The 26,677-nt window shown below is 43.4% G+C and overlaps 1 protein-coding gene across 1 annotated transcript in view; it reads right to left on the bottom strand.

Moving 5' to 3' along the window:
• CHD5 (chromodomain helicase DNA binding protein 5) overlaps window positions 1–26,677 on the bottom strand; it is a 1,029,381-nt gene that overhangs the window by 554,430 nt on the left and 448,274 nt on the right. Inside the window, exons 7-9 of the mRNA XM_086921723.1 lie at window positions 26,278–26,401; window positions 24,319–24,485; window positions 2,545–2,769 (exon numbers count right to left, since the gene is read on the bottom strand). Of these exons, the coding sequence (XP_086777849.1) occupies window positions 2,545–2,769; window positions 24,319–24,485; window positions 26,278–26,401 (516 nt within the window). The remainder of the gene's footprint in view (window positions 1–2,544; window positions 2,770–24,318; window positions 24,486–26,277; window positions 26,402–26,677) is intronic.

Genomic DNA, 26,677 nt, shown 5'->3' with positions numbered 1-26,677 from the left:
AGTTAAAGTGCATGAAAGTGGGTTTCAAAAAGGAGAGTCCAAGCAGCAAATTGCCACTGGTGGATCATCTAGAAAAGATTTACAAAATATATGCTGGGAAAAGGCAGGAGAGCAACAGAACAGTGGGCAGGAGGAATATAAACACACTGACAAACAAGTTTAACAAGAACTAGATTAGGGGAGCAATTGAATAGCATGGGGGTGTGGAGGAGGGCAGGGATATGAGTGGAAAAGGCAGCACCCGGGGGAGAGAGCAAGAAAGCCCATTCCCTCCCATGGAGTCTTATAGGTAAAAGATAAAATACGTTACTTGTCTACCTGAATGTGAGCAGTAGAAGACTATAGGTCATCCAGTCAAAAGGGTGATGATGAAGTAATCCTCCAGGATATGAACAAACATATAAAGAGGAATGGCCAGCAACTAAGATGCAAACAAATGAGACTGACAAGAAAGCCAACCAAAGAAAAGCAGTGGGTGTCTCAAAGCTCACTGGGAAGTAGTGATACTGGTTCAGCAATAGACAGCTAAAAGCTGTCTGTAGGCGATGACTAAAAATGTGTTTTCATACTGCCTATTTTATCTCAATAATGTTTTTTGTATATCTTTGCCTGTCTGATGCACCAAGTTCAAAATGACTGGTGCACCACATGAAGCATGCTCACTATGGAATAATCTTTTGTAGTGGAGTGTAGTTTGAAAGGTTTTTGTCCGCACACTTTGTGGAGTTTTTCTTTTTAAACGTGACAAGCTTCCTAAAATTACCAAAGATTTTACAAAACATCTTGGAAACAAATAAGCCAAATTAAATTAGTGGTTAGAAAGGTAGACAAAAAACACCTTTTAGCTGTAAATTCTATAGCAAAAATAGTAAAAATTGTTTCACAAAATAATTTTTTCCCCAAAATTTTACAAGGAGGCAAAGTTTTCCAAATTTCTCAAAATTCACAAATTTTACATTCTCAGGTCGTTTTTGGAGCCATAGGTACAGGCTCAGAACAGAAGATATATAACTTTAAAATTATGATATAAACCATGGATGTAAGTATGCATAGGGCCTACTTATTTTGGATGGAAATGCAGTTGACATGAACAAATTTCTATCAATGTTTTTCATAATGATTTTCTCCCCTTTTGAATACCCCTTTATGCTGTGACCAATGGCATTTTCGATTACTTGAATCACATCTTCCTTAGAAACCATAGCAGAATAGGCCTATAGGCTGGTTCACATTTCTCATTCTTATCATGATCATCTATTTCACAGAGAATTAGCACTAACATCCTAATTTGTGGATCCCTGGACTAGATATATTTATGGGCCACATCTTTGAAGCAGCTTTTAATTTAATACCTCTTTTTGGCTCATTCAAACCCTTATAATGGCCAACAATTTTTAATTAGACGTTAAAGCTCCAGAAACAGGGGCATGAAAAAGAAGCCAAAAGCTTGCTCTGCCTAGTGTCAGCAAGCCCTATAGTACCTTAAGAAAGCTTGAACAAGCATTGAAAAAGCTATTTAATTTTGAGTTTGTATCTAGATTTCCTCACTTGCAACAAAAACATTTCATGTAGAACTGAATATCTACCAGCTTGTTACTCCTATTGCTAGAAACCAGGCTAACAGTGACTTGTTATATGTTTAGTGGACTAGTGCATTAAAGTAAAATAATACATATGCACATATAACTAGAGATTGTAGCTTTTTGTGCTGAATATTTGTAACCACAAATATATTTGTATGAGTTAGCCAGAAGAAAAAATAAGGAGTGGTAGAAAGAGGAAACTGTGAGTAGAAAAAAAGAGACAGAGAAATAGGTAAGGTTTTAGAGTGTGGTGGAAAGGTGGCCTGAGATGTAGGGAAAGATATAGGAGTACAGCACTCTAATGGGTGAGGTAGAGAGAGATAATGTAGAAAAAGATGTGACTTTGAGAGAAGTAACAGCAGCATGAGGTAGATGTACACAGAGCGACTTGAGGAATCACAAAGTAATGCAAAGGTGGCAGAGAGCACAATGAGAAGAGGTGTAGAAAAACTGGTCGAAAAAAGAGAGTAGTGGGGAATATAAAAGGGCAGAGAGGTGGAGGGTAGAAAGACAAAGTGGAGTAGAGCTAAAAGCGAAAGCTAAGAGAAATTCATGAATTATAGAAAGAGAGGCGAGGTTAATATAGAGGTAAAAGAAGTGTGAGACAGAAAAAGAAGAAGAATGGGTAAGATAGATCCTTAAAAATAGAGGTTGACAGAAATGGGTGAGCAGGAGAGGATGAGTTGAAATGCAGAAGTCGGTCTAGAAAAAGATATATGTTTGTGCGGGGGAGAGGCAGAGGAGTTGATGATAGAAGAAAAAGGGGCAGAGATAAATAGTTGTGATTAATTTGCCCACAGCTTAAAACATCTATGCAGCTAGATTGATAACAAGCTAGGAAGACTTCAAAGATAAAGGCCTTGCCTGAAACTAAAACTCAAGACATTTTAAGGGATCTAATAACTATGAAATAAATATGAGATATAGCTTTATTCTACTTACTAAAATTAAATATACTTACTGTACAGCGAGGGCAGAGCCATTCACCATTTGGTATTTCGGGCAAAGGGGGGTTCAGACAGTGTAAGTGATAGGAAGATGGACAGGTGTCGCAGCACAGCAGCTCCCCGCCATCTTTACAAGTACGACAAAACTCCATGTGATCATCCTCCTCCTCTTCCTCTTCACATATCTCTTCTTCATCTTCATCGTCTTCCTTTGGCTCCCATTGAATGCCTTCCTTTTCCTAAAATTCCACACAGAAGTAAATCCAAAAAGAAGGTGAGGGACATTTTGATTATAGTTGTAATCATACACTTCAGTTTATGTACACCAAAAGTGCTAATGTGGTATGGCGCCCAGCTGCCGGAAACAGTGGCTGTCCCTGAAGCATGTACTTCCCTCATGGTCACATGATCCTGACTACAATCTCCTAGTAAGGCAAGCCTCATTCATAGGGTCGATGTAGCTGTTCTTCTTATCAAAGCCAGGTCCTCAGCTTCCAAAATCTATTTTGCTTGAGTGTTAATGTCTGTTGCCTTTCACTGCTTCCTCTTCCTTATCGATTAGATTTTGAATATTATAATGTCACAACCATTAAGACAAATGTTTCAGGGTAGAATCTCTCCACAACAATCTGAATGTGTAATAAGAAGAACTTTGCATTGCATCCCATAAGGAACAAGGTGCTTTCTGTGAGAAAGTGCATTATTAATAGAGGTGGCTAGTAGTCCACAACAAGTGAGGTCACTTTTCTTGTTAGATCCAGGAAAGGTTTCAGTAATTTAAACCTGGACTCAACTAGGGGAGAGGAGTGGCCTAATGGCTAGGGCAGTCGACTTCGAATCTGGGGAAGTAGGTTCGCATCTCGGGTACGACCCTGAACAGTCTATGATTCTGGGCAAATCACTTAATCTCCCGGTACCTAACAAATAAATGATTGTATCCTGATTTAATGCTACTGGTGCTATGTAAAGCGCTCTCATAACTGATTCGGGTCAATTTTGCGCTATATAAAACTCTATATAAATAAACCCATTGTAGCTATGTCACAGAAAAGACAGGCTTAACTTAAGAAAATGTGTAAAGCATTTAGAATTACCAAAATATTTAAAAAGTTGAAAACAGAACACATTAAAAATCCTACTCCAATTTATAAAAGTGAGAATATTATAATGATTAAAATGACATCAACACAACAAAAAAACAATAAGGTGAACAAGAGATATACATTTTTACTGTTTTCAATAAAAACATAGTGTCAAAAAGTGGGTATCTGGTCATGCTAGACTGGGTCAAAGTTAAAAGTTAAGGCCAACTGTGCTGAATATACAGTGACCAAATTCATTGTAGTCACAAAGTTGCCTTCTCACTTAGAAACTTTTATGAAAGTACAAAAGTCTTCAGTAGGGCCAGGCAGTCAAATGTATCTGAGGAAGGGCTTGACAGTGCAGAGGTATGGCCGCACAAGGAATCGGATTAAATTGGAGGGTGCTCGGCATCGGTCCAAATGAAGTTGTCCACAAAGACTGCAGGCATTGCTCAGGTGTTGATCCGTATCAAGTCCTGTGTAGCAGTCAAATTAGTTTTCATTGGTGTCGAGTCTGGGAAATCTGTTGATCATGTGCTGCTCGGCTTTGGGTCAGTTGATGTCATAGATGAAGGTTGTCGATGTGCGGTGTCAAATTCAGTGGAGCTTTCAATTAGGCAGGGAAAGGGACTCTCTGGCCTCAGTGAAGGTTTACAGGATCCAAGGTACAGCGCTTTGGGGGTCAGGATGTATACTTCAACAGAAAACATCAGCAGGGTCCAGGGCAGGTCCAGCTGCACGTGGTCAGCTGGGCTCTAACAGAAGTGGGCTACTTGTAGCTTTTGTGTCCCTGTAGTTTAATAGGATGTCAGATAACTGACCCTTGGAATCAAATTCCTTGCCCTAAGAATAAGTGGGAGTAGGACAGTACCTAGGGTACTCCGCACAGGTCTCAAATGCAGGTGCAGTCCTTCTTCTGTCTGCAACAGGTCCACTAGTGTTCTGAAGAAGGTACCGGGGTGCCTCATTTATGCTTGGCTCTAGCCTGTGGGTATTGGTAACTCCTAGTAACTCCATAACCAATAGGGTAAACTTTCAGTTGGGTAACCACACCCACATTTGACAGCAGGTCCTTTGTGTCCTACTAGAAACAACTCCAGAGTCCCTCTCTTCACTGTACCTTAACCAAACGTGGCAGGACGTTTCTTCCCCTGTGTGCTCCTGTGCCCAACGGACAGGTGTGGCCAGGTAAATGAGCAAACCCTCCTTTGTGGTCACTCAAAACTGGTTCAGGGGGCAGCTCTTCTCCCACTGGAATTGGAGCTTCGCTGGCTAGGAAGGCAAAAGCAGAATGCCCAGGTGTAAGATACTTCTGCCAATAACAGGGTTGGCATCCTTTGCGATTCAACAGGATGAGCATAGGCCCCAGGGCATCCTGTCAAGGGTAGATACACCTCCCTCCACATCTAAGGCCTTTTCTCAGATATGAGAGCCAATTCCCACCTCATCAAGGAGCTATTGAGCTCCTGGGTGACAGAGGCTCAGGCATATGGGTTTTAGAGGCTTTTAGCAGGTTAAAGGTGACTTTTTAAAAGTACCATTTGTCAAATATTTAGTACAAATCAAACTTCACTAATGGATTGGATCTGTAATAAATATTTTTTAACGTTTATTTATGAACTTTGAATCTTGTTCCCAGGTGGAGATAGCATGACATACTTTTAATAATGTATCCCAGTGCTTTCATATAGAACAGGTAACTCTGCTACAGTGAAATTGCTTTTAGGGCTTTGTCACTGTGATGACAATAAACTTTTGTTAGTCCTGATTTTACATATCATAAAGGCATTTAAGGCCTACTTACATGGAACTTATGTATATTAAAAATGATGCTTTGGGCCTGTCAAGAGAGGATTTTTTTAGGTTGAATTTGCAGTTTAAATCTGCACGGCCTGGTTACCGGTGGCAGGCCTGCAGTGATGTTTTACGTTGTCACTTTAGTGGTGGCATAATACCTGCTGCAGTCCATTAGTGACATTTACCTTATAGACATTTTGTACCATATACTAGGGACCTATAGATAAGCTAAATGTGCCAATTAGGAGTATAGACAATTTCGACATGTTTTAGGGGCCAGAGCACATGCACTGACAAAGTCCCAGTACACAGACTAAAAAGCAGCATTAGTCCAAGACAATGGGGATAATGATTCAAAAATGTAATTTTTTCTACATTTAACATATGGATATCCCCAGTAAGATCATCATAAGCTTGAGGCATCGTTTCTACTGTTATTTGGGAAACTTCTGTACAAAGTGAACCCTTTGTTCCGCTGGGTTTCCAAACTGGGCAAGTGATAGATGTGGTTTATCTCATATGATGTCTTACCCAATTTGCTCATCTTATCCTCACCAGGGCCCTGATTCACAAAACAGCAGGCTTACATCTAAGTTTGAAATAAATGTAACACTATCTTCTAATTGTCAAAATATTTTAGAAGCATTCCTGTGAAAATGTGACTGTTTTAGATTTCTAGAAGTACAAACATTCACAGGTTTTCACACATATATGAATGTAATTTGTGCATTTCCACAAATGTACATATTGTGCACAAGTATATTCGTAGTTCCTAACTTTTTTCTCAAAGAAGAAAATATATTTCCTTATGGAAAAAATGCTCCCATAGGCTCTGTCTACTTTTGGGACAGTTTCCAGCCCAGTGGCTGCCTGGCCAGAGATTATTTCGGGCCTTGGCAAGCATAAACCAGCAAATGTATCTAGGGTTAGAATTTGCCTGCCAAAATTATGTGAATACTCACAAATTAACACATTTGTGGGTGTTCAATTTCCTAGACTCATCCCGTTCTATTGCGCCTTACAACCAACACCTTGAAGCAGATATACACACATGTAAAAATACTGCATATTGGTGAAATCGCACATATATTTATTTTAAGTTAGTAGTGATAAATCAAAGTATTTTTTCACCTCGGCTGAACCTAATTATCCAAAGACCTTTGTGAATTTTGACAACGTGGCTACTGTCATCCAGGTTCTGTGAGTAATTGATCAGATAGAAGTATTAGCTAATGAATAATAGTGATATTAACAGTGTACTATATGCATGATGGTAAAAAATGTATCATTTGTAAGTCACATTTTTTTTTAAATTCAGTAACTCTAAAGTTACATATGCCATTGTGTGAGTGGATATATGTACTAGGGTTTTATCATTATTTCCATTGACTATAGGCAATGAAAAGGATGCTCAAATTACCCATCTACCCAAGAACAAGATTACAAATTACCCGTGTCCCACATCTGATCTACATGGTCACCTTTTACAAAACAATTGTCAGTGCTGATCAGTCATTAAGGAGGTATCTTTAAGATTTCAAATGAGGATTGCACTGAAGGACGCACCTTGGGCGGATCGGCAGACAGGTAGGTCCCAGTCTTCTGTCAGTTCTCAGGTACATTTTTGTGAAAAATGCTCTAAGCCCCAACATTTAGGGTGAGGCAGGAGCAGCACCTTTATCACCACTTCCAAGAGTTCAGGACCTGGGGTCACCACTTAGGGGTTAGGTGTAGGGTTAAGGTCTATGGAGCTTGTTATGTCCCTGTAGCTCACACAGGAGGCCAACTAATACCCCCTGGAGTCACTCTGGTGGACCTGAATTGAAGGAGCAGATCCAGTTCCCTTCAGTCAGCAGGGCAGCAATGCAGTTCTTCCAGCAGCAGGCAAACCTTTTGAATCTTCCACAGGTCCAGGAGAGTACTGAAGAGCTTACTGAAGAGATGGTTCAAGAGGTCAAATATTTATAGCTAGTGCCAGTCTTTGAAGTGGGGGTGACATTCTGGCTACTCCCACATCTGGTTTTGGAAAGTTTTTTCTTTCCACTACCATGGATCTGAGTAGTCTAAGCTGCCAAAAGACTGGTGTCAAGTTCCTTTGTGAGTGTGCTAGAGGCAGCCCTTTAAAATGTAAGTGGGTCAAGGACAATTCCGTCACACCCACACTGGCAGGATGGTCCATCCAGCCAATACCTAGTCCCCTTTTGTCTCACTTTCTGGGAGGAACACACAAAGGCCAAGCTAGTCACAGTCATGTGACTCAGAACACAGACTGCAGGCACCAAATGGTTAGAACAAGAAAATGTCAACTTTCTAAAAATGGCATTATCAGAATTGTGAATTAAAACCCTACTTTACCATGAAAGAGGATTTTAAATTACAATGTAAACCAAACATGACATTTGCACCTGTCCCCAATAAAAGGTAAGTACTTAATAATGTATATTATAAGGTAACCCAATGCTATCCAATGGGAGAGGTAGGTCTAACACTACCAGGACATGTAAAACTTAAAAAGACATGTCCTAACGTTTGAATACAATGCAACCAGCCCTATGAGCTCTTTAGGACCTACCTTAGGGGTGACTTCAATGTATGAAAATTTGAGGTTTAGGCCTGGTAAAAGGTTTGTTTGGACAGGTTGAATTGGCAGTTTTATCCCTGCAATGGCATGCCTGAGGCATGTTTTAAAGAGCTATTATAGTGGGTGGCACAATGAGTGCTTCAGACATACTAGTAGCATTTAACTTTGCACGCCTTGGGTGCAAGTAATACCACATAGTAGGGCCTATAAGCAAACTAAATATTCTAATAAGTTGTAGGCTAATTTTACCATGTTCAGGAAGATAGCACAAGCACCTTAGCACTAGTTAGCAATGGTAAAGTGCACAGAGTCCTAATGTAAAAAAAATCACATTTCAGAAAACAGAACGGGAGAAGGCAAAAGGTTTAGGGGAAGACCATACCAAGGACGAAAGGTCTAACACATATGCTAAACTTAGAAGTTCTGATGAATATTCTAAGTTGGGTGAAAGTATAAAAGATAACACAAGATCGAAAATTATGGTCAGTTACTACTCATCAACAAAATTGGCAGAAAAAAATTGTGGCGAGCACTATGTATTCATGGAGAAAAGTGGCATAGAATAAGCTGTTCAAATTAAAGCGAAAAAAGCTATGAAAAAGATAACATCCAGAAAACACTTGGGAAATAATACATTGATAAAATATTCCCCCAAAATTGAAGAAACATTTAGATTGTTTTTTAAATATGTATGCACTCATGAAAAAAATGTGGTGTTCAAATACGTGGTACATTTCATGTTAGACATCCAAATACTTCCATTGAAAGAAGCAATATGTTCATCAGAACTGCTCGGATTTTGGAACTCAAGAATGACAAACCTTCAGCTGCTGGTTGCTGTTGCGAAGAAATTAAGAAGAAATCTATTTTTTCAATTTGTAAATAATCTATTTCTATGCTAACCTATTTCACTGAATGGAAAGGGGCGACCACTCGGTCCCCCCGAACGTATGGTAGGGTGCCCTGATCCCCCCGGGAAACCATTTTGGGCGGGGGGCGTGCCCCGGCTGGTATGCCCGAAGCGGCGTAGCCGGGGCGCGCCTTTTCCCGCCCAGGAGGGGTTGTCCTAGACACCTACACCGCTGGCCAGGCCCTGTGGGCGGTTCGGAGGAGGGTACACGCCCTCCCAAGGAAGAATAAAAGAGCAACAATCTAAGGAAGCATCCTCTTGTTCCTGTGCTTGGAAGCTGCACCTCCTCGTTGCACGTGAGCCCGAGACGGAACAAGGAGCCAATTTTGAGAACTTGTAATTTTTGTGTTTCTCATTTCAGTGATTCTGAAGCTTTGGATCCAGGACCTCGAGTCGAATAGCCGTGAACGATGCCTGGCAAGAAGGTCGGAAAGAAGGTCGGGACCGAACAAATGCTTCGCATGCTGGTGAAAGACATGGCGAACATGAAGAAGCAGATGGCGGCAATGAATGGTACGGGTAGACCGAAGAAAGTCATCGGGCCAGCATTGCCGGGAGTAGTCCCTGCCGGGAGAGGTAAAAGGGCCAGGAATAGGGCGGCAGGGGGGGAGGCCCCGGTGCCCGAGTCACCTCCGGCGAGCCCGGTCAGTCCAGTTGAGGCCCCAGTTCCGATCCCGAACGCGGGACAGCCGATCCCTGTGGTAGTTACACCCGTTAACGAGGGGGATATGCCGCCCGAACTGGCCGCCCAGTTGGCGGCATGGTTAAGCAAGAGCAACAAGGGTGCTGTGGCACCGGGAGACACGGCCGAGGAGGCCAGGTTAATAATGAAGCAGTTGCGGCAATCGAGAGATGCTGCGAAGGCGCCTTGTCCTCTTGTTTCCCCGCAGAATCCCTCGGAACAACCCACGTCGAGCGTTGGAAAAGCAGCAACAACAGATCCAGCTACTGGTTCGTGTAAGCAGCCGTTGCCAATGGCGGGGGAGGGATCGTTACCCTCAAGGAGGGAAAAGGTGGTCCAACATATCCCGATGGATGTGAAAGAAAGGATTTGGGCGGATAAATATGTGAACATGTTTCCGCTGTTGTCCGATCACTATGAGATAGAGCACGTTAGAAATCAGAAGGAGTTGTTGCATCCGAGTGTATGGCGTGCCAAAATGGCGGGTTTCATGGTAGATGAAACGATTGCTAATTGGGCCAGAGCGTTTGGAATGTTCACTGCAATCATGGGGGAACGTAGGCCTGAAGTATTGTTGGGATTAGCTTGTTACCAAACACGTATAATGGAATTTTATGAAACGTATGAAGGCAATCAATGGATGGGTTATGATAACAAATTTCGTAAGGCCAAGGAGCACGACTCATCCCTGACGTGGGATTGTTTCGACTCCATTTCTTGGCAGAAACAGGTTATGCCGAACACAACGAAGTCGTCTTCTTTCGGCGGGAATGGGGCGGAGCCTTCCCGCCATTATGTGGCGGCGCCCTTTCGGGCGGGCGCCAACAGTGATCAGCACACAAAGAGTAACGGGAACTCGAGTAGAAAAGGAGTCTGTTGGAGCTTTAACAGGGGCAAGTGCACTAGGCCACAAGGGACATGCAAGTTCAGGCATGAGTGTGCAGGGTGCGGACAGTCGTCACACCCCGAGAGTTCGTGCAGAGCCAAGAATGGTGATACAGGAGGTAGAGGAGGGGCCAAACAGGTCTAACATCGACCGAGGGGCACCATTACCTACTCCCGTTGATATCATGGCAATGATCCCTTGGCTGAATGAATATCCTGATCATGTCTCTGCCGGGGTGTTGCGAGACGGTTTCTCATATGGTTTCCGCATCCCAGCGGGGGATTTTCAGGGGGAAGCACAGTGTAAGAACCAACTATCGGTTCAACAAAATACGGCGGTGGTACAGGCAAAGATTGCAAAGGAGGTGGCCCGAGGTCGGGTTACGGGTCCATATGAAAACCCGCCGGTTGTCAACTTTGTTTGTTCACCGTTGGGAGTGGTCCCCAAGAAGGACCCGGGTGAGTTCAGGTTAATCCATAATTTGTCCGCTCCTAGGGGTCTTTCGGTGAACGATGCGATTGACCCGGGAGTTTGTTCGGTGCGGTATGCATCCTTTGATGAGGCCGTCACCATGTTGAATCGCCTGGGGCCCGGAGCACTGATGGCTAAATCAGATATCGAGTCAGCGTTCCGGTTGCTCCCGGTACACCCACACGATCAGCGTCTCTTAGGTTTTGTGTTTCAAGGATGCTACTACATGGATAAATGTATGCCGATGGGTTGCTCCATCTCTTGTGCGTATTTTGAGAAGTTCAGTACTTTTTTTGCAATGGGCGTTCACCAGAGCCACGGGCTTTACGCAGGTTATGCATTACCTTGATGATTTTCTGTTTCTGGGGACAGCTGGGGACACGGAATGTGCACAGGCTTTGAGGGAATTCTGTAATCTCATGAAATGTTTTGGCGTGCCACTGGCACCAGGCAAGACGGTAGGGCCATCTACTTCACTCGAGTTTCTGGGAATTGAGCTCGACTCTGTAGAGGGGTGCTTCCGTTTGCCCAAGGGGAAGGTAATGAAATTTAAAGCCTCACTTGAAATCTGCCTAGGCGCAAAAAAAGTAACCCTCCATCAGTTGCAACAAGCTGTGGGTCAGCTTAACTTTGCCCTTAGAGTGATACCGATGGCACGCCCCTTTTCCCGCTCTATCGCACAAGCCATGGTTGGCCTCAAGGAAGGGCACCACCGCACACGACTGTCAGCAGAGGTTCGCCAGGATATGTGCATATGGCTGGCATTTCTGGCGGATTTTAACGGTCGCGTCGTGTGGAACAAACCGCCAGCTTCCTCCGAGGAGCTGTGGTTGTGGACCGACTCGGCAGGGAGTGTAGGCTTTGGCGCCATCTTTGGTAATCAATGGTCGGCACGAACATGGCCGGCGTGGTGTCACGATAGCGGGCTCACAGGTAACATTGGGTTTCTTGAGCTGTTCCCCATTCTGGTGGCATTGGAACCATGGCCAGAGGGGTTTCGTGATCGCACCGTGGTTTTCTGGTCTGATAATATGACCGTTGTTGAATGTATCAATAATCAGGCAGCACGCTGCAAATGGATTTTGAGATTGCTGAAAGAAATTGTCCTGCTATGTATGAGACTAAACGTCCACTTTAGGGCAAGACACGTGCCTGGGGTACTGAACCAGGCGGCAGATGCACTCTCTCGTTCCCACATGCAGGCCTTCCTAGGTTTTCTGCCCTCAGCGGACTTGGTGGCGGCACCATTTCCCGAAGCTCTCTGGTCTCTCGGTGCCCCGGATTACAAAACCTCGTGGGAGAGAGTCTAGCACCCAGGACAAGGAAGGCATATGAAGGGGCGTTCCGTTCCTATTGGGAATTTTTGGGTTCAGCTAGGGGGGAGCATTGGGGGCAGGAGGAGTATGTCCTGAAATTTCTGGTATCACTACATCAGGCAGGCCGATCACTGGCGACAGCCAATAGGCACAGGGCCGCCATTGCCTTCATGGCGCAGGCTCATGGCATCCAGGACCCTACGCCTTGAGGGTCGTAGAGTGGATGAGAGGCACCCGATAGGTCTAGAAAGGTTGTCCCTGTTAATGTCCGTACTCCCTGCGACATGTTCATCTCAATCAGAGACAGTGCTGTTCCGGGCCGCTTTTGCATTAGCATTCCATGGGGCTATGCGGGTAAGCGAACTGGTAGCGAGGAATAAGCAGGATACGGGGGGAGGTCTGTGTCGAGAGCACATTCAACTTAAGGGTGAGACGATGGTAGTCTCAATAGCCAGGTCCAAGACCGATCAGGGCGCGATCGGGGACTGTGTGGTAGTCCAGCGGATTCCAGGGTCTCCCATGTGCCCGGTAAAATGCGTGGAGGAGTATTTAGCGCAGAGGGCGGCATCATGGGGGGGAAGCTTGCTGAGGCACACCGACGCCACCCCACTGACTAGGTTTCAGTTCCAGCGGGTGTTAACAATGGCAATCGCGGCAGCGGGCTTGAACCCGAGCGATTTTGGGACCCATTCCTTCCGGATAGGGGCTGCTACAGAGGCTACAGCCAGGGGTCTGAGTGTTGAAAAGGTGAAACAGTTGGGGCATTGGTCCTCGAATTGTTATAAGAGGTATGTGCGGTTGCACATGTTGTGAAGCTAATGTCAGGCACTCACGCTTCTTGTTTTCTGTTTGGTTACAGTTTCGCGAGCAGGCTTTGCGGGGCGGACTGTGCAGTTGACCCGACACCTGGGGACCAGCGGTCAAAGATCACCGGCTGAGGGAAGAGTGGTGTGGGTCGTTGGCCACTCATACGTGAGGCGAGCCGCGGACGTATTCAAAGCAGGTGACATGATTCACGTGGCTGGGGAATACGGGTGCAGGGTGACCTTCCACGGAAGGGGCGGACTCTGTATTGACCAGTTTCAAACTTTTATGGAGGGACTGCTAGGGCGGACGAGGTCACCGCCGTCTGTAATCATAGTACATCTTGGGGGCAATGATTTGGTGACCATTGGTCGACGAGTACTTCTCGAGTTAATTTTATCCACAGTGAGTTGGTTGGCAAGAAGGGTTCCGGGGTGCACGATTGCATGGTCACACATGATTCCTAGAAAGGTGTGGCGGGGGGCCCTCTCTGTGTCAGCTTTGAATCAGTCGGTAAAGAAAGTTATTAACAAACTTAGTAGGTTGTTTCGTTCAGGCCAGTTGCATTGTATTCCACATGGATGTATTCGGGGGGACCATATGTATCTTGAAGATGGGGTCCACTTGTCCCGGGAGGGGAATGTCTTACTCATAGGAGACTTCATAGCTTCGTTAAAGAGTTTGTGTAGCCATGACCTTTAGTAGGAGTTTGTGGGGGGTCCGGATAGCCGGTCAACTATCCGGCCTGTGGCGGTAAGGTCATGATCGGTGAGCAGTAATTGGAAGATCCCTAGAGGTGGGGCGCCACCCATTATGGATGGGAGCACCCGGGGGGAGGCGGCCATTGGCCCCTCACACGGGGAGGCGGTACCCCTCTAAGGATGGGGCCACCGAAAGGGAAGGCGGTCATAGGCCCCTCCCTGGGGAGGAGGGGGTACAGGCCCCTCCTGGGAATTTCCCGGGGCCAGGACATCCGCGACGGCGGATGTGGTAAGCAGTGCGGGGTGGGATGGGGGTCTACGATACCTTCTAGACACCTCACACGAGTCCTCGGACGACCACTAAGATGGCGTCGAGTAAATATTGGGCCCCCGTTAAGATAAGGGAAATTGGAAGTTGGCACAGAGGTACAGTCCTCTGTGCGCCCGCCCCTTACAAGTAAGGGGGGGAGTTCTGGTATTAGGGATCTGACACCGGTTACGACCTTGCCGTTGGCCCGTAATGTTAGGATGTACAATTTAATTTTGAGTATATGCATTTGCAGGATGTTTAGAATCGGCTAGGAGAACCTTTGTATTAGAGCTGTGTTAAGGTTAGCCAATAAACATCGTAATGTGAAAATGAAATTGTACATGATATGAAACTGTTATTTTAATGTTTTAATTTTGTTTCATATTTTAATAAATACGGCCGGGAGGGTAACTCCCTCCCGCCTTCCAAAAGTCAAGAACTGTGTCCGTCTTCCCATCCTTGGGGATTGTGTTGGGAGGGGGTGACGGATATCCCGGCCATATGGAAAGGGGCGACCACTCGGTCCCCCCGAACGTATGGTAGGGTGCCCTGATCCCCCCGGGAAACCATTTTGGGCGGTGGGCGTGCCCCGGCTGGTATGCCCGAAGCGGCGTAGCCGGGGCGCGCCTTTTCCCGCCCAGGAGGGGTTGTCCTAGACACCTACACCGCTGGCCACGCCCCGTGGGCGGTTCGGAGGAGGGTACACGCCCTCCCAAGGAAGAATAAAAGAGCAACAATCTAAGGAAGCATCCTCTTGTTCCTGTGCTTGGAAGCTGCACCTCCTCGTTGCACGTGAGCCCGAGACGGAACAAGGAGCCAATTTTGACCCACCCACCAGCCCCTTATGGCAACGAGTAGTACTGCAATAAAGTTGATTAACAGTGATATTATCTCTTTTACAGGTTGTTTTAATAAAGTCTGGATTGTCTTTTGAGAATAATAAAATGGTTGCTATTTAGCATGTTCTTAGGTGAAGTATCACAGCCTAGTTGAAAGATGTGTTACTTGTGTGAATAAAGGTTATTGTGTAATATCCAGCCTAACCGTCTATTCCGCCTCATTAGGTTCAAAATGTCGTATTTATTTTGTCGGGCGGTAAGGTCATGATCGGTGAGCAGTAATTGGAAGATCCCTAGAGGTGGGGCGCCACCCATTATGGATGGGAGCGCCCGGGGGGAGGCGGCCATTGGCCCCTCACACGGGGAGGCGGTACCCCTCTAAGGATGGGGCCGCCGAAAGGGAAGGCGGTCATAGGCCCCTTCCTGGGGAGGAGGGGCTACGGGCCCCTCCTGGGAATTTCCCGGGGCCAGGACATCCGCGACGGCGGATGTGGTAAGCAGTGTGGGGTGGGAGGGGGGTCTACGCTACCTTCTAGACACCTCACACGAGTCCTCGGACGACCACTAAGATGGCGTCGAGTAAATATGGGGCCCCCGTTAAGACAAGGGAAATTGGAAGTTGGCACAGAGGTACAGTCCTCTGTGCGCCCGCCCCTTACAAGTAAGGGGGGGAGTTCTGGTATTAGGGATCTGATACCGGTTACGACCTTGCCGTTGGCCCGTAATGTTAGGATGTACAATTTAATTTTGAGTATATGCATTTGCAGGATGTTTAGAATCGGCTAGGAGAACCTTTGTATTAGAGCTGTGTTAAGGTTAGCCAATAAACATCGTAATGTGAAAATGAAATTGTACATGATATGAAACTGTTATTTTAATGTTTTAATTTTGTTTCATATTTTAATAAATACGGCCGGGAGGGTAACTCCCTCCCGCCTTCCAAAAGTCAAGAACTGTGTCCGTCTTCCCATCCTTGGGGATTGTGTTGGGAGGGGATGACGGGTATCCCGGCCATATGATCCCCACTATAGAAATGAAAAGATTAACGTGTAAGTTATTAATGAAAAACACAACCTAAAAGTCACTAAGCAAAGCAAAAACACGACAGGCAGTAAAAACAGGTAAATTGAGTAAATTACAAAAATGGGTGTATCAAATTAACAATGGACTGGCTAATTCACTAAATTTTTAGCTTTTTAAAATTGATTTACATAAATCGTATACAAACTTTTTGCTACTTCTCAGACATTGATTTACACATATTTAAAAAAAATTGCAACTGCATGAAAAAATAAGGATTAATGTACACCTATTTGCCTAACTCACATGCGCTTACTCTGCATACTGTGTTCATTACCCATGGCCAGGGTTAGGTATTTCTTTGAAATGTAAAATTATTCGTCAATTTATTCTGACATAAATGGAATACGTTCCCCTTACATTGCTCCTCTTACTGCACACTGTAGCACATTGCCTATCTTTTCACAACATTTTAAAGGTTTTGGGAACTTCATTTAGAAATGCGTATACGTGAGTATTCCCTATATTGGGAGAGAATTTCCATGATCCCTGCTCTGACATAGCATTAACAAACCATACTGGTTTAAATCATTTTAAAAACTATGAAGCTCATTCCGAGAAATGTGGTTTTTGGTGCAGGAATACCAGGGTGTTGGAATGCCTGATGAGGGACATTATGGGGTCATTAAACCAGAGTGGGCATAACCTCATAATGGAGCCTTATATGTGCATATGCTACAGTCGGATTTAACATGCATTCATGGTTTTTAGAACAGACGTAAAAAAACAGATAAGCAAATTATGATTTTTTCCACAGTGAATCAGAATTTAACCTGAACCCTTTTTAGGTTTCGTAACCTGGCGAGGGGCGAAGCCCCTCCCAGATCGAAATCTGTTGTTTTCAATAGTGAGGTTAGGACAGCCTCTGTTTCCAATTGGTTAGCTCCATAAATGGAGGCTAGCCATTGGGAGACAGAGGCTGTCAATCGCGGTTTCTCACGAAAACGCGATTCGGGGGCGTTTCTGGTGCTTTTTTAAGCCCCGCCCCTTTGTCCCGGGCCGCACTGCGATTGGCTGCCGGCCCGGGACACCCCCGTGACGTCATTCCCGGGCCGCGCTGTGATTGGCTGCCGGCCCGGGACACCCCCGTGACGTCAGCCAATCACAGCGCGGCCCGGGACCTGACTTGTTTTCCTAATGTAACGCATTTATATTATTATAAATATGTGCCATTTATAAAAAGTGAAACAGGTATGGAAGTCTTTACTACCATAAATACGTATACTTCTGTGCTTTTCTGACGCCGCCCACCCCTAAACATAATGACAGGATGAATACGTACCACTCCAACATGGCAACCTGCATACTTAATGAAGCAGGAACTGAAACTTAGTGGATTTTTATTTGCGGTGCATCTATATTCACAAAGGAAAGCGCTGGTTGTAATTACTTCCTCGTGTTGTCTATATTTTATGTTTACTGCTCTCATTGTAAGAACCCTAGTAAAAAGAGTGCGCGCGGACGAAGCTTCTTTGTTTTTTGTGCGTTTTGGCGAAAGCGCTCCCTAGGCTCTCACGAGAATTGCAGGGGCCGGCTTCAGTCGCTGGTTGGTGGGATGCGTTGGAAAAGCTGGCTGCAAGGCGGGCGCGCTCTTCCGCCCATGGAGACCACCGCACCGGCACCGCAGGTTCCCGAGGAGCCGTCAGCCGCCGGCACCGAAATACCGAAGGAAAGTACACAGGTGAGTGACCGTAAACCAAGGCTATGCAAGTTGTCTCATCTCTCAAAAACCTTAGGCTGTCAGTTTGACCGCGTAGCTAAACTACACGCCGAATGCAGCTTTTCTCGTCCCCCTTCTAACTCCAGTTGTGAAGCCGTCGGGCTGTCACTTGTATCTTCGCTCCTGTTATGTTATGTTCGCTCCCACCTCTGGCCACGGAAGAATAATACCCCCACCTCCCTCCTGCAGTGGTAGTTGTCAGTCTGTGCCACTGCTCCGTCACAAAGCTACAGACCATCAGCAAGTGAAAGAAAGTATTCATGGGGTACATCTTAGCCACTCCCTGGCTCGCCCCGCCCCTTTCCTTCTCATTTGGGTCACTATCCTCAGTGTGCTATCCGCCCCGAAGAGCTGCGAGCAGCTGAGATGCTTATCTCGTACAGTGGCTCGACACTTACATTGTTCACACGTCCCATGTAGGATGTTGCCGAAGAAATGCTGTAGTGCGCATCTCTCTTCAACCTTGGCTTAAAAATGTTACAATTGGCCCACACAAGGGAAACTAAGCCACATTCTTCAATATTAAGAAACAGTAGACGGCCTTGTATACGTCTCCCTCTTTCTCTGAACATTTCTGGAATAGGAACTGACACTGTCATCAATAAGCCATATCATTTATTTCAGCTTTAAGGAGTTGCCTTATAAATATTATCCCGAGTCTGGCTGCAAGTATTTTAACGTATTGGAGCGAGGTCTTGTACAATTTTAGCTTCTCTCCTGAGATGACAAATCCAACGCTATTCAGCCCCTGCTGTTACAACGCTGTATTTTATATTTTTTTAATTCTGTTTTAATAGTCGTGTATAATTTTGCACAGCGCTCTTTGCCTCCATCCTCTTCCCTCTTTTTTCTCTCCATTGCATATTGCGCTATTTCTTTCGCAGTGTCTCGGGACTTTCCAACACTCATTGTCTTCCCTTGTACTTTCTTTCTCCTTCATTTGTTGTGTTGCGTGCCTATGTGTCTCTTGGTCTGTGTTGCTCCTCCGTTTCACTCTCTTTCTTTTGCTCTCCGTTCTATTCCCTCTCTCCTCCCCCTCTCTTTCTTTCCTGTTCCGCTGCCAGTCTTCACTTTTCTCTCGATCCCCACTTATGTCTCCATTCTCCTCGGCCCATCTTGCTGCTGTATCTTTCTTTCCCATATCTCCCCTTCTCTCTGTCTCCATATTCTTTGATTTCTCTTTGCTCTTCTTTCCGCGCTCACTTCCCGCGCCCCTGTTTCCTCATTCTTCACTGTCTCTTCGCCCCATTCTTGCTTCGGTCTTTCTCTCTCTCTCTCCTCTGCCTGGCTTTGTGTCAGTGGGAGTGCTGTGATTTGGGAGCCAAGCTCGCCTGCTCAGTTTTTCCAGACCCTCATTTGGAAGGAAGAAAGTAGTGTCAGAATAAGAGTCCTTCCCGCCACATACACCTTCCTACTCTTCCCTCAGTGTGTCACCCTGTTCGCGCGTGTGTGGATGTCTGAACGTGCATATCGCAATCACTGTGTGGCAACGTATAGCGCCTCTCACTTTATCTCTAAATCTGCATTGTACCTGTCACCGTCTGTCTAAAAAACACGCATATCTCATTGGAACGTGCGCTTCCCTCACCCACAGTGGGTCGATCACTCCTTTATTCTCCCTGTGTGTTACGAGGTGGCTTAAAATCTGCGCGTCTGCATGTTTGTGCCCCACACGTAGATTCCATTTACGTGTTTATAATCATTTCTGTGTGGCCATTAGTCTGTCCATGAGTGTCTGAAGTTGTGCAAGTGTGAGTGCACCCATAGATGCCAAGGTTTCAGATTGCTATGAGTGACATTTTCAAAATGTAAATGCAATTATGAGTGACATTTTGACGAGTAAGAGTGACACTTTCTTACGAGCAAAAAAATCAAGCAATGAAGACAGGGAAACATACAAATGTCAGAAATGAATCAGACTGAGATACTGTAAGATTTTAAAACGGGTGCAAACAACTGAGGTGGCTGACCCATAATTACATGAAATTATGAAAATGTCACATATAGCCATCGGAAACCTTGGCAGTTATTGGCAGACTGGCCTGTACCCTCACCTTGGAGAATGCCTGACCAAGAGTTAATGAACGCCTTTATCTCACTTATGCTTCAGTCCTTCTGAAACATACAGATGGATTCAGGAGCAGAAATCGAAGCTCTCAGCCGGCAGGGCCCATTCAGCTATATCCTTACTTAACAAGCATTGAAAATGGAATAGGTCTCGCCTATGATTAAGTTAAATCCATTTGCTTTGCTAATGGTATTGTATTCTAGCTTTGCATTATTTAGTGTATATTTGTGATATGTTGTAGTTGTATGTAGTTAGAATTGTTTTGTTAGATGTGTAGTAGTTTAAAGCATAGCGTTAGTAGGAAAAGAGCAGTGTTTTCGAATTGGGAGGTGAATGAATAGAAGAATAGTATGTGTTAATTTCGTATAGTGAGGGTTACAATAGCATGAGGCGGATGAAAGGGGCGAGGCGAGAGCAAATATATGCACATATCACAAATATACACTAAATAATGCAAAGCTAGAATACAATACTATTAGCAAAGCAAATGGCTTTTTTGTATTTGTATCCAGAGCGCAGCGCCCGCTTTAGGGACACCGGGTTCTGTTTATTTATTTATATTTAACTTTCATTTTGAGCGTGGCTTTCACTTCTGGGACACCGCGCTCTGTTTATTATTATTTTTTCAACTTTAATAGTGAGCGCGCTGCACGCTTCAAGGACACCGCGCTCAGTGTTAAAGTTAAAAAAAAAAAAGAGCACGGTGTCCTTGAAGCGGCCCACGCTCAGTTTTAAGCTAAAATCATTTGCAATAGGTCTCGCATTTACGCGAGTTTAGGCTATTTTCATTGTAAATGACAATGCCTTTTATTTATTTTTTTTAAACAAAAATAGGCATTGTCATTTACGAAACCTATTGCATTGCAAATGCTTGTTCTGAATTCTGCCCATATTGTTATGCTCATCATAATGTTCAATTTCACTGAAAAAAATATATAATTGACGATATTTGTAAACCTTTAGCAATCTGAGCAGGATTAGTTAGAGTCTCCCCATGTGCATCTTCAGTGTAATTGCTGCAACTCTATCTGTTTGGTCGAATAACTTCGAGTTAGGTCTCTAGTTGATTCTGAAATGTTATCATGGAACTGCTCAGTATTCAGGCTTTGCACAGACTGCCTTGAACCAGACAGCACATTAATCGAAAGGTAGGAGCCTAATTTGTAACACAACACAGTACCAGACATGGATGCCCTTTATCCAGTCTACTCTTGCACTGTATATGTAGATACTGGCAATTTAATTGCGTCCATAAATGAACACTTCACTTTTTCTACTGAATAGGATCTCAAGAAAGGTTTTTTGTTTGCAGGTGAGCTGCTGATCGTGAAGACAGTGCCGGATCAAAAAGCAGAAAATATATAGAAACTAGCTCTTAAATGTTGCCTTGTCTTGTTACCTAAATGTGCAAGCAAAGCAAATGATGCTTTCGAAGAGAGAAGCTAAACACAAAGAAGCATTTTAGAAACAATGTTAAGCAACATGCTGAGACACTAAATTGTTGTTTGATCATAGAGGGGTCATATTGAGGAGGCCCATTTTTCTTACAGTTGACCTGTAACACAGTCCATTGGGCTAAACCAGCCACTAGAGACCTGTTTCAGCATTATTGGGCTGAGCAACAGGCTCAGATCAGAAAAAGTGGAATTAAAACTTAAATGCCTGGCATTGCTCTTTGAGAAGAACAGTGAGGGTACTAAAACATTCTACCCAACAATGGCGGAATTTCTTAATGGTAAAAAGTCTCGTAGGAGACACAAAGGAGTCAATTCACAAAAGGATTTATAAGTACAGGAAGGAGTACTAAAAGACTACTCTTTTATGTACTATTGCATGCATTTGTTAATATGCCACGTAATGTCCAACTTCATTTTAGAAACAGTGCAAATAGGACGCAGTCCTTTATATTTGTACTAATTTTATATGACAATTACCTGAATATTCCCACTTTAACTCCATTCTAGATGTTATAGGGACAATTCACAAAGTTTTGCTAGAGTACATAAATTAATACTAGAGGAGTACTTCTTGACATACTGCAAATTACCTTTGGTAATAGGCACCAAAAGAAATAAGTCTACTGCAATCTCGGCAGTGCGGCAACCCTCTCTTTTACAGTTCTCGCTGCATATGTTTGTTGATCTCTGTCGGGACCAAATATCGGCAAACAAAGTTCTAGCAGTAACTGACAAACATGAAAAGAGAGAGCTGCACAAAAGGTAAGCCACCACAAGCTCTGTCCCTCACATTGCTTTGTCAACTTGCTTCTCATACAATACTATAATACTCACTAATGAGCAAGACAGAAAACAGACCGTTCAAATGATTACATGCAAAGAGAATGGACTTGGGTAAAAAATAGTATTGTAAACAATTAAATGAATGATAACTTGCCTTAAAAATAGCTCAAAACAGGAAGCAATGTTTTTACAATGCAAAAGTTGTCATATACACAAGAAATGACTATCAGATTAATTAAAATGTAGGGGTCAAACAATCCTGCCATTCACAAATAAATAAGAAGTATCCAACAGGTTCCAAGGATTGGGACCATGTCTAAGTTCAAAGCTAAAACAGGAATGATATGTATTTTTATTATATGAAAATTAATTCTATAAGAACTGAAAGAGAGAGATTCATATTGGGCCTATTATTATTTATTTATAAAGATGTATATAGCGCTAACAAGATCCCGAGGGATATCAGAGCATTTTCCAATATGTATTATGTTGGCACACATCCTTCTGAAACAAAAAAAAGATGAACTTACATCCAAAGATATTTACATTGGTTAACAGGAGAAGACTAATCACTTCTTGCAAATGGATTGAATTTGATTTGTGTAAGTGCAAAAACTAGAAAGTGGGGATGTCTCAATTCTGCATTCATGAAAGAATTCATGTATGCTAATAATAAATAGCAAATGAATGATGGTTATGGACCGCACACAACATTTCTAGTATTGAATGATGCAAACTCAATTGCTAGCTTGCCGGTTGTTACACGTCAGTTCTAAGGAAAAAAAGATGGATTGAATAGCAGCTTACTATAAAAGTGATTGAACTTCTACATGACATAAATCCATGGATGAAATTCACCTTAATTGGAGAGAAATTTTACAATATCGATAGGAATAGTCCAAAATAATATTAAGTTATATTATTGTAATTTGTGTACGATTTTACTTCAACCAGGCCATAGCCACATCAGAGATAGATACCAGAGCTGCGCTGGCTCAGAGGAGGTGAGTAATCATCCAGAATGAAATTAAATTATTGTTGGAATAAGTAACATTAACAAATGGCTGAAAAACTAAAGGACATGAATTTAGACAAAAATTAGAAAGGAAATATCATTGGGGAAACAATTTTGGGAATAGGTAATTAAAGAAACAGGAAAGAAACCAGGGATATGGGAAACGTTTAGGTATAGAAATGGGGAAACAATGAGGGATTATGGGGTTTCCAACCACATAAAATGGGGGGCCCTGGATTCACCCCTTTTGAAGCACAAAAGAAAACCAATATTACAATTGGACTCAAGAAATGCTACTAACTTAATATAGATGCAAACGATAGAGTCCTGAAATTAGTTGCCAAAAAATTAGTCTCCTGAAATGTATTCCGAAGTAATGATGGTTCCAATATTATTAAATGGGGCAGTTAGCAACTGGACCTAACTCAGAGGTTTGAGATTTAGAGCTATGACTGATTTTCTTACAGTGATTTAGCAAGCTATGTGTATAGCAGGCCTCATTGATTGAGTCAGCAGCTTACCTTCAACCAGTTTTAGTGGGCAAAATATGACACCTATAAAAACAATGTAATTTATGGAAGATCATATCAAATTTCAGCAGTAAAATAGTGCTACAACTCAGACCTCTAATTCAGTAACAGTATCAAATAAATAGCAAGGGCCCTACACCAAACCAATGCTCCAAATATGTTCTTATTAGGATTCCTTAAAACAATGCATGAATGAGTGTATCCAATAATAATGATGAACTGAAAGCTTAAAGGTACACAGTAACATGAAGCTTATGGCTAGCTGATCAGAGAGCCCCTTCATTATGTACAATGAAGAGTTGAAATCACTGAAAAGGCTGATCTGAGCAACTTATGGTTAACCCCTACAGGTGAATCTGTAGTGTGGTGGGTACCAGTTGGGAAGCTTTCCAGAGAAGACGTTACATAAACCCCCAAGGATCTCAGCCCCCTCTGAAAGGACAATTGTTAGTTGATTTATTGCCTTTTTACATGGCTACCCCATCAGCAGATCTTGACGAATTAGATATTCCTTGTGTAGATATCAGGTTTGATGGAAAAAGTCATGCTTATAAAACGTCCGGTGCTGAATAGTAATGGATTGCAAATATTTTGAACAGAAGTTTTGACTGCAGAAATCAAAGCTTGACCAAGAGACTGAGCAGGGCTTGCATTTATATTTCCTGTGTCCACATTCAGTGCCTTAATGTTTCCAACTAACTTTTCCACTCTCTTAAAAAGAAGCCGTACACAAAACCAGAAAACAAAAAGACTTACACAGTGAGGACAGCTCCACTTGCCTTCTGGGGCTTTCTCAAGGTCAGGATCCAAGCAGACAAGGTGGTAGGCACGGGGGCAAGTATCACAAAGGATTATTTCGCCTCCCTGCTGACAAACCTCACAATAATCCTGATGATCAGTCTCATACCCGTCTCCATCTTCCACTGAAAAAGAAGGGCAGGGCAAAGAAAAGACATATCACCATTGACATGTTATCATCAGCCTAGTGCTGACATGGCTGCAAAAATATTCCACATATGTGGCACATCATAACATACAAACACATTTTCATCTTCCTGTGACCAGTCATTCACAAGGGGTTTGATCATAATTTTCATCACAAAACTATGCAAACTATACACTTGATTTTTAGATATTTCCTCAATCATATTTATGTATTGTATGTATCTCTCCATTTATTTATCTAACAGTCCAATTACTCCTCCTCCCATCTGTTCCTCCATTCTTCTGTCTGTCGATATTCCACATTTGTCCATTCTGATAGATGTTTATATAACCCTGGGCAAAGCACTACGCTATGCTCGCGTAGTTTGCGAAGTTCGCGCTACTTTGCACTACGCAAATTGCACGTAGGACAGTGCAAACACGCATAGTGTAGCATAGCGCAATGGTCATTTTTTGCTTGCTCGCAGTTCCCAAAGTCAAGTTGGGGACCGCGAGCAAGTAAAATAACATCCTGGTGAGACTGTTTCCTTGTTTGCGATCAGCAACATCAACGATCGCGAGCGTGGAATATAAACCTCCCGGCAAGATTCTCAACGTGAGGAGGTCAGGTTTTTCATTGCGAGTGGTCGCGTATGCTTACGACCGCTCGTGATGAGAAACTACCAGTCCATGTTGAGAAAGCTGCCCTTCGAGCAAAAATCTACTCGAGCGGCAGAAAACGACTGCTTGCACTGTGCAAGATGCAGTTTGCACTGATTGCACAGTGCGGACAAGCATCCGGCCCTGTGCAGTCAGTGCGAACAGCATTTTTCACAGTGCACTACGCAGTTCGTGTAGCTACGCGTAGTGCGAAGTGCACTTTGCGTAGTTAGGCATAGCGCTACTTCGCGAACTAGGCCCAGGATCATGTTGATAGCTTTGGCTTATTACAGTCTCAACTAGAATTAATGTTAATTATTCCAATGGAAATTAAAGACTTCCTACTTCATGCTACTGAAACAAAATATAAAATTATGCTGTATCTAGTTAAATTAGGTCTGTGTTGATTTTTCTTCCAATTGAATTTTTACTGTAGGATTTCTCTATTATAAAGATTGATTGCTGTGTTTTATTCCAGCACAATAATTTGAATTGACTTATGGAATAAAGTAATGGTAGTGTTTTCTTTATGTTGCTAAAATCCAAATTATATTAATAGTTCATAAAATTCATGAAGAAATTGGGAATTTCATGACTGACAGTAGGTTTCATTGCTGGATTCATGTGGTGGCTGCCACAACCAGTTGAGCAATTAACCAATGTTCATAAAATGACTCTGTCAAAATTGTTTCTTCAACTGATTTATCCAATCTTTAAACAAAATGAAGTATACAAATAAAGAGTGCTGAAAGTACAGACCTAGCAAAACCTCCACTTACCTGGATGATACAGGATAGAAGTTTGAGTTCTGTCTCAAATAATGGCTGAGAGGCAGCACTGTGTTTGTGCGGCTTGGGACTTAACAAGGGTTACCAGATGTCTCAATCACCAACAGGTTTCTTGTCTTGTGCTTTTCTATGGCAAATAATTTGGATCTAGTACATTAGCCCAAATATCTATTCTGACATACACCTTTTCAACAACAGTAAGAATTTAACGAAGATGTAAATTAAATCTTAGACATTGAACATGGCGTGTCCTGTGACGTGGGGTCATATGGTAAACCTATGGTTAAATGAAGATCAACAGTGTGGACACCCTTTTGCTTTCAGGTGAAAAACACTGGAGTACCTCTCTTTTTTTTCCTTCCTCTTCGTCCCCTTTTTACGAGGCCAGCCGAGATATCTGACTGGACCGAGCAGCTGTTGATGCTTGCATTGTCAAGATCTGACTCCTCCCGATCATCCTCTTCACTCTGCATGCAAACCAAACACACAATTTGCTTAGAAGAGCCATCTGATTTCTGCACTTACCTGAAGCCGCACTACAGACCCAAGTCTGTATTATATGGATATCAAAGAAATATTTATTTGCCAATGTAGGACTTAAACGTTAAGACTATTTCAAAGGCTATTTACTGATAAAATAAAAACAAAATAATAAATCTTCTGGCAAAGATTCCTTTATTGGGCGAAGAACCAATTTTGGATGCTGGGTTTCTCGACAACCTGCTGTTGTTACTTCTTTGTGA

The sequence above is a fragment of the Lissotriton vulgaris genome, chromosome 5 (genome assembly GCF_964263255.1).
Source record: "Lissotriton vulgaris chromosome 5, aLisVul1.2, whole genome shotgun sequence".
NCBI classification, from domain to species: Eukaryota; Metazoa; Chordata; class Amphibia; order Caudata; family Salamandridae; genus Lissotriton; species Lissotriton vulgaris.
The sequence above is the reverse complement of the archived record's forward strand: the minus strand, read 5'-3'. Positions and strand labels throughout refer to the sequence as shown.